The sequence below is a fragment of the Panicum virgatum genome, chromosome 6N, assembly GCF_016808335.1.
Source record: "Panicum virgatum strain AP13 chromosome 6N, P.virgatum_v5, whole genome shotgun sequence".
In the NCBI taxonomy this organism is placed as follows: domain Eukaryota; kingdom Viridiplantae; phylum Streptophyta; class Magnoliopsida; order Poales; family Poaceae; genus Panicum; species Panicum virgatum.
Window position 1 is genome coordinate 28,069,128 of NC_053150.1, and position 8,432 is coordinate 28,077,559.

The 8,432-nt window shown below is 47.3% G+C and overlaps 1 protein-coding gene across 5 annotated transcripts; it reads right to left on the reverse strand.

Moving 5' to 3' along the window:
- Nucleotides 1-211: 211 nt before the first annotated feature.
- LOC120678450 (brassinosteroid LRR receptor kinase BRL3-like) lies at nt 212-6,145 on the reverse strand. Of its 5 annotated transcripts, none has more exons than XM_039959640.1 (5): nt 5,808-6,145; nt 1,630-5,607; nt 1,163-1,251; nt 1,008-1,086; nt 212-549 (listed from the first exon to the last, which is right to left on the reverse strand). In XM_039959640.1, exon 2 carries the CDS (start codon nt 5,495-5,497, stop codon nt 1,835-1,837), a length of 3,663 nt encoding a protein of 1,220 aa, XP_039815574.1. In that variant the 5' UTR covers nt 5,498-5,607; nt 5,808-6,145; the 3' UTR covers nt 212-549; nt 1,008-1,086; nt 1,163-1,251; nt 1,630-1,834. The 5 variants fall into 5 exon arrangements, with proteins under 5 accessions (XP_039815574.1, XP_039815571.1, XP_039815572.1 ...); XM_039959637.1 differs by having other exon boundaries at nt 241-660; XM_039959638.1 differs by having other exon boundaries at nt 241-660; nt 1,550-5,607.
- Nucleotides 6,146-8,432: the final 2,287 nt, after the last annotated feature.

Consider the following 8,432-nt stretch of genomic DNA (forward strand, 5'->3'; position numbering starts at 1 on the left):
AACCATGTGTAACTCGTACCACGAAACTTTGTATATTTGTACAGTTTTGCATGGGAATTTGGAGCAAGCTTGATTTGCGAGAAGCCCCTTGACCTTCTGACCAGTCTTCACTAAACTACTTGGATATCTTTAGTGGATTATGTCGGTGTTGAGCCACCGAGCCTGCTCAGAGATATCCTAAGCAATAGGATTGTAGACAATTGATCAACTAGTTTTGTAACCAATGTTGGATATTAGGCATATTATCCAAATCTGATATCCGATTTAAATATCCGATGTCAAAACAGTACCCGGATATCCGAGAAAAACTATCCAAATTAGTATCTGCCCCTCTCAGTCGGACAGTCGGTCAGAAAAAATACATACCATTTACATCCCTACTCATACCTAATTGGTGCCACCTAGCTATTCAGCGTGCACACATCCGTCTCCGGCATCAGGGAGTGTAGGATCAATGCCGTGCTTGACCAACAACTCGCGCCATCAACCAATTCGTCACTTGTTTATGATGAGATCCAACCTAATCCAATCCTGATGGATGTCACATATCTGCATGCGCGTGCGAAGAACGGCATGTCAAGGAACGTATCTTAGCTGACCTAACACCAAATCCTTTTATATGAAAAATGCGAGCTGCTATGAAAGTGACATTTGAACACCCTGCTTGAAAAAAAAAGAGGATAATTAGCCTGATGAGTTCATAAGTTTCAGTATTTGCTGGGAAACGTATGGCTAGCAACTTTGCTATTTTCTTTCGGAGTAATGTAAACATGGAAAGGAAATGCACAATTTGGGATATTATGGTGCTCCCTGATTACCAAGTAGTCCTGGTTTGTCATCAGATAAAGGCTATGTGAGCATCTATGATGCAGGGTTCAAAAGCGTGCGGCTTTCAGCTAATCTTTGACTACGTGTGACACACATTATTGGACTCGGTTTCAGCATGAAGAACATCCATCTTTTGAAAGCCAAAAAGCAAAGAATTTCGGAGAAGAAAGATGCTTCACCTTTGAGGAAAATAGGGGAGAGCCAGGTATGAACGAGCATCAAAAGATCTTCAGCAAATAGAATTTATTTGTCACACGTCTGAAAAGCATGAAAAAAGTACAATTAACAATAAGCAGAAGTCACAAAGAAAGAATGCGTACGTCATATAACTTACCTCTATAGCCTTTGAGGATGCTCTAAGTGACAAATTCTGAAATCTAACTGTATGTTTGTTCCAATGATCAAACGGAACAAATTCAACTCCTGCACAACAGGGAAATAGATAAGGAGAATGAATCAATTGTTACCAAAATACATAACTGCATCTTGTTTCTTCTGTTGCTTATTTTGCCAGCAGCTTCCGTTCATAATCGAGAATCTGATCCCAGGAACTAGTGCTACAAGACGTTTTTTGAGGAAGGTTCTACAGCAAGTTAGTACATCAGGCAAATGATATATATACTTTCAGCTGCTCAGTTCTTGTGAAGGTAACAATTATTGAGAATGACAAAACTATTTTCAGAAAATTTACTGAAAGGTAATCATGAAGAACACATATAACTGGAAAAATTGTACTGTTTACTTTCTCAGCAAGGAAGACAGATGTACAAGGAAAGGAACTGAGCTTGAAGATTTGTATACCATCTCTTCTACCAAACTGGTGTCCTTGTGAAAGAACTCTATAATCATGTCACTGTTCAAGCTGTCGTGTATTATGCACACTGACTGAACAAAATTACAAATTTTTCCTTCCACAGTAGCTACATTCTTTTCTGTTAACGTGAGTTTAAGTGACTAAGCCAATATATCAATCTAGTGAATCAAAATCTCTTGGAATCAATAATATTTACACTGATTTCTCAGATGATTCCTCTATATTTTCCGAATTGGTTGAGAAGCCATCCAAGAAGTTGTGGTCTGAGTCAATCTGTAACTCTTTGAACATTGCCATAACCTGAATCATGGTAGGTCTGCGGTTAGGCTGATCATCCAAGCACTGGCAAGCAATCTTCAGATACTGATACAATTCCAATTCACAGGATTTTGTATCAGTCAATATAGGATCAAATATCTCGTTGCATCGGTCCTCCTTAACCATCTGCTTTGCCCAGTCAACAAGGTTACTGTCACCAAATTCTGTTGGGTCGATTGGTTTCTTCCCTGAGAGAAGCTCCAAGAGCACAACACCATAGCTGTATACGTCACCCTTGGTTGTGCAGATAATAGACTGGAAGTATTCAGGTGCTACATATCCAGGTGTTCCTAAGAGCTTGCTCACAGTCAGATGCGAGTCAAGTGCATTCACAAGCCGTGCCATCCCAAAATCTGATACATAGGCATCAAGGTTATCATCAAGTAGCACGTTGCTCGACTTCATGTCCCGGTGTATGATGTGTGGGACGCAACTGTGGTGGAGGAATGCTAGTCCTCTTGCTGAACCGACTGCAATGTTTTTCCTTGCTGTCCAATCAAAATTCACATCAATTTTAGCCTTCTCATGGAGCATGACATCCAAGCTACCATTCTTCATATACTCATACACAAGGAGACGCTCATCACCAATTTTGCAGTAGCCTAGCAATGGCACAAGGTTGCGATGTTTGATCTTGCCAATTGTTTCCATCTCTGCAGTGAACTCCCGGTCACCCTGGCCTGTAAAATACATCAGCTTCTTGACAGCCACAACACTACCATCCTTGAGCTTAGCCTTATAAACCTCACCAAATCCTCCTGTGCCAATACGAGCCTCTGAACTGAAGCCATTGGTGGCCTCATGTAGGTGGGAATATGTCAGCTTCCTCAATGGATTCTCAAATACCGCCAGATTGATGCTTAGTGGCTCACGGGAACTAGAAATCTTCCAGCTTATACTGGTGGATGATGGGAGGCTGCCGCTATACCCAGTTTGAATCTCTTCAGTTTTGCTTTCACGGGGCCTCCTGAGCTTGTATAGAGTGACCACTAGGGTGGCCATTATGAGCACTAAGAGTGCCACAGCAAGGAGCACAAATTCTTCGAGAAATTTTCTCCGCCTATTTGGGGAATGCTGGGAACTATCTCCTGTGCTGGCATTATGCATGCAAGGACTCAAGGGAATGCCACAGAGACCAGAGTTGTTTTCAAAGCGGGATGCTGGAAATGTTATGATCTGTCCAGATGTCGGGATTTCTCCAGTAAGGTTGTTGTTAGAGACATCAAAGTCATCAAGGAAATTTAAAAACCCAAATCCTGTGGGGATGACACCGGTTAGGTGATTGTGTGAGAGGTCAAGTGCACCAATCATCTTTAGCCCCGTGAATGCATCTGGAATTGCACCGGTAAGATCATTATGTCCCAAGTTAAGGACTTTAAGATATGTCATGGTCCCCAAGCTTGCCGGAATTGTACCTGTAAGGCTGTTGTACGAGAAATCAAGGAAGATCATGCTTCCATTTTTATTGAACGTGTATACTGTCATTCCGGTGTATATCCTTGTGGCGGCACATGAGTGAACAGCTGGGAACTGGGCCAGTCGCTCTGGACGGATGTCAAGGAACTCGAACAGTACTCCAGCACCAGGGCAGATGTTGCCAGCTTCATTCCTGAGGAATGCAAACTGCTTGCCAGAAACAATACCTCCAGTGATAAGTCCTGCCTGTGCTGCTAACTGCGGTGGTATTGCACCAGAGAACTTATTGCTGTTGAGATCAAGCCAGATGAGGTTGCTGCAGCTGCCCAATTCTGCTGGCACCTGGCCAGAGAGAGAATTCTTGTTCAGCTGTAGAATGGAAAGCTTCTGGAGGTTGCCAAAGCCTGAGGGCACACTCCCAGTCAGATTGTTGCCAGCAAGTGATACCCATATGAGATTCACACATCTGGTAATGGATGGAGGGATGCCTCCAGTGAAGCTGTTGTAACTTATCACCAATGTCTCCAGAGTAGTGCTATTGGAGCATAGTTTGTCTGGTATTTCACCAGAAAGATTGTTTGCCCACATGACCAGATCAATAAGCTTAGGAAGGAATAATACTTCTACTGGGATCTGACCGTGTAACAGATTGAAACTGAGGTCGATTGACTCTAGATTGCTGCAATTGCTGAGTGATGGTGGCACAGTTCCATTGAGGTAATTGTTCGGGAGGATGAGCTTTCGTAGTGATGGCAATGATGAGCACAAGTTTGGCATGATCTCCCCGTCGAGCACATTAGACCCAAGATCAATAACTTCAAGTAAAGGACACTCAGCTGCTAGTGTGGGCAGTGGATTTGTCCCTGTGATGTTGTTGAATGGCAGCCGCAGCACGCGTAGGGAGGAGATTTTGCTGATGACAGTAACCACAAAGTCCCCAGAAAGCTGGTTGTTGCCAAGGTCAAGCAGCTTAAGTGATCTGCATTTTGAGAAGCTAGCAGGCAAACTGCCTGTCAGTTGGTTGCTTGATAAGTCTAGTTCCACCAGCGTTCCGCACAGGAGGCTCAGCTCATCCGGAATTTCCCCACTGAAGTTGTTCCCAGCCAGTGCAAGTTGCTTCAATTGTTGGAAGCCTCCCAAAAACACTGGTATTTTACCAGAAAGAAGCTTGTTCCCAGATATGTCAAGTGTCTCCAAGTGGTGGCAGTTACCAAGAGTCAGTGGCAACCCCATGCCACTCAATCTATTGTATGACCAATTGAGCACTGTGAGGTTTGCGCAACCACCAAAATTAAACCTGGAGATGTCCCCAGAGATGTTATTCCCAGCAATGCTCAAGTGTGTCAAATTTGCTGGCGCCGTGGTCAAAAGCCCGCCAGGGAGGGTGCCGGACATAATGTTCCCTGACAAATCAAGAATAGAAACTTGGCTGCACTGTGCAAACTCCAGCAGGCCTCCGGCGAACTGGTTGGCCGAGAGATTGAGGTACTGAATACCATGGCAGGCGGTCAGGGAGTAGTTGAGCAAGCCGGCGTCTGAAAGTATGTTCCTGGACATGTCTAGGGTGCTCAGCGACGGTGGGAACGGGAAGCCTCCGCCGGTAAGGTTGTTCCCGGACAAATTCAGGGACTGCAGGTCGGCGCAGGACTTCAAGAACGCCCGGGGCAACGTCCCGTTCAAGGCGTTCGACGACAGGTCCACGTGCAACAGCGCGCACGGCGACGGTGTCCGCGGCGGCTGCGCGGTGTGGTGGGCGGCGAGATTGCCGTGGAATGCGTTCCGGCGGAGGTCGAGGCTCTGGAGCGCCGGGAGCGCGCGCAGCGCGTCTAGCCTGAGCCGGCCGTCGAGGGACATGCCGCTGAGGTTGAGCGCGCGGACGCGGCCGTCCGCGCACGAGACGCCGGCCCACGCGCACGGCGAGCCGGAGGCGGAGGTGGAGTTGGCCTCGCGCCAGCCCGCGAGCGCGCCGTGCGGGTCGTTGGCCACGGACGCGCGCTTGAACGCGAGCAGCGCCGCGGCCTCGTCGTCGGCCTCAGCATCAGCACCAGCTGCTCCCATCAGGTGAAGCAGAAGTTGCAGCAGGAGCACAGCGACCGGCGCCGCCGTGCGAGCGGCGCCCATGGATGCGTTTTCTTCTAGGTGTCGAAATGGCTGGGGAAGAAGAGGACCGATTGGCGCCCAGGGCGACCTCACATCGGAAGGGGATTAATCCCGAACGGACTCGAGTGCGCCTGCAAGAAAAAGGAACCAAATTCTTTTCAAAAATCAAAAACTCACATACCGAACCTTGACCAATCCGATGCAAATTTGCAGGGAATAGTCCCCCAAATGGATCAGTTTCATTTCATCTCTTAAAGAAAAAAGAAGGGGCGGAAAGCCAAGAATCTTTGGGAGGGAGAGCACAGCAGAGACATGAGCCTTTGAAACCAACCTCGCTGGGCTCAACAGCTTCCTCCCGGCCGCAAACCGCATCAAGAAGGGAGCATTTCATAGGCGGGAAAGAAGAGGAATTTCCTCTCGTCGCAGTCGGAGAGCTGGAAACGGGGATAGAGGGAGGGAGCTAGTAGAAGAACACTGGTCGTCGTGGGCTCAAGTAAGCGAGTGCAAGCCAAAGCAAGGAGCAAGCTGTGCTATCTGGCCGGACAGAAACTTGGACCTGCTTGCCGCTGTCTGACGGCGATTAGCCGGAAAATTGGGCGGAAGCGCACGAGAAGCCCGGGTTGCTTGCAGGATTACGGCGAAATTCTTGGGACGGGGGCAGATTTGGAATTTCGTTTCGGGTGATGGGATGATTCTTTGTTTTTGTTTGCTTGCTCGTGCCGAACTCCTGGTGCGGTCAAACTTGGACCCAACCCTCCTTTGGCCCGCTTTTGTACAATTGCACGGCGAAAGCCAAACCTCATTTCCTACGAGCATTTCCATACGAACAAAGATGTATAGTTAGACTCTTAGCACCACGTGTCCACATATACTCACCCAACGAGAATGCATATTTTGAGATTGACAAAATCTCCCTCCCTAAGCATTTTGTTATCGATGGACATAGTGTTACTGTTGTTAAATCAATAAAATCCGTGCTAAGTCTAGGACTTAAATAAGGTGGACCCCTATGGTTTTGTCACTTACAACATAGATTTTTTTTTGTCTAATTGTAGATTTGGATGCATGGTCTAGTTATGAGCATCTTTTTAAAAGAGTAAGGGGATGTTTAGTTTGAGACCAGACTTAGCCACGCCACACCCACGCTCGCCACAGCCGCGGCGGCCAAAAGCTCCGCCACACTCCCGCCACAGCCTGCCACACACTAGATGACAAACATGAAGAGCAAAGTGACAAGATAAATTGCCGTGGCAGACTAACCTTAGACGAAAACCAAACGGCAGCTTTTTTCTATGGCTGCCACGGTTAGGCGTGGCGTGTTTGGGCTGAAAACCAAACACGCCCTAAAATGCATTTGTCGACTCAGTTACATTCATGATTCATCTTTGGATTAAATTAGCTCTAAAATGGCTAATTACTCGCTAGTACTAGCTAGCTTATTGTTTACGGTTACACGAAAGCTTTGAGCGACATGTATGGGAGTTCTCTAAGATTCAGTCAGTGTACACTAGCATTTCTAGGTTTTCTGATTTTTCATTTTTGTCTCTTCTCCTCTCTCTGCATATCAATCAGGAGTAGGTGCGTTGTGATAGATGTTGGACAATTGGAGCAATGAGCAACAAGTGGCAAGAAAGGACTCCAAGATGGCAAGATTGCTTTCCCGAGTCCAAGTCTTCTTCGTTCGATCGGCCTCAGAAAGCATGCGCGTGATGACGGATGGCAACGTCTCGATCCTTTTTCCGTGCCCCGGAAATCTAGCCTGCCCACGAAATATAGTAACACTTTTTCGACAGCATACCGGGTGGCCGGCAAGCCCGTCCAGATTACGGTCGCCGCCGTGCAGCAAGCCGACGAGCACACGCGCACGGGGACGTCCGGGCCCGAATGGAATGGGTTGACGTGTTTAATTTCTTGGTTTCTAGAGCGTCTTAATTTCCTCTCTTGCTTTTGTATGCCGTTTCTCGCCGGGTAGCTAATATCGGCGGAGTTTGTTGACTGTACTAACTGACTGATTGATGAAATTCTTTGAAATTTCAGGTGATGATTAGTCCTCTGTTTTTGTTTGCTTCCTCGTGCCCGTCTTCTTGTGCACGCGGTCAAACTTGGACCCACCCAAAACCTCTTCGATGTACTAGCCCTGTGCCGGCGTGCCGCCGCTTCTGTACAAATTGCACTCCAAAAGCCAAACGCCATTTGTCATTTCCTGCAAGCTTCTCTCTACGTAAAAAAGATCTCTCTAGCCATGGAAAATTGGGCTCCATGCCACGCGCGTGTGCGTGCCTGCTGAATCTTGCCACTCAATTTCTCTTTCGAACATGGCTGGTGGCCGAACAGAGTGTTGGATCTTTCGTTTGCTCCCGCTACGCTTGACAAGATGCACCATGTAAGAAACATGTCCGGTCGGTGGCTGATTTGTTGTTAGAGAAAAGTACTGCTATCTGGTTACTGGTTGGTGGCTGATACTGATTTGATGTGAGAGAAAAATATTGCTGACTGGCTGACAAACCAGCTGAACAGAATGTTATAGTGAATTCAGTGACAAACAATTAACAGGACTCTAGAGATCAGCCATTGCTTTCCCATGTCCAAGTCTTGTTCAATCCGGCTTCAGAAATGGTGCGCTCAAGGATCGCAACAGCTTGAGAGCGACGTCCGGATCCTTTCCGGGCCCAGAAATCTAACCTGCCCAAGTAACTTTCGACCCGAATTGCACGACCAGTATCGAGCCCGTCCAAGTTAGTAAGTAACAGTCACCGTCGAGCAAGGCAACGGCCGGCGGCAAGCACGACCTGCGCGCGTAGGTCCGGGCCAGGTGCACGAGTGGATCGATATATTTTTCTAGCAGAGAACGTACAGGGCCGGGTTCTTTCCTCACTCTTTTTTTCTTCTTTCCTCACTCTTTGTCTGTCTCTCTCTGTGGAAATTTTCTGGAGCGTCGTCTAAATTTTCAAGGGCT

What these genes read in the sequence shown, in the direction of transcription:
- LOC120678450 (XM_039959640.1), bottom strand. Translation starts at nt 5,497, where the DNA reads ATGGGCGCCGCTCGCACGGCGGCGCCGGTCGCTGTGCTCCTGCTGCAA.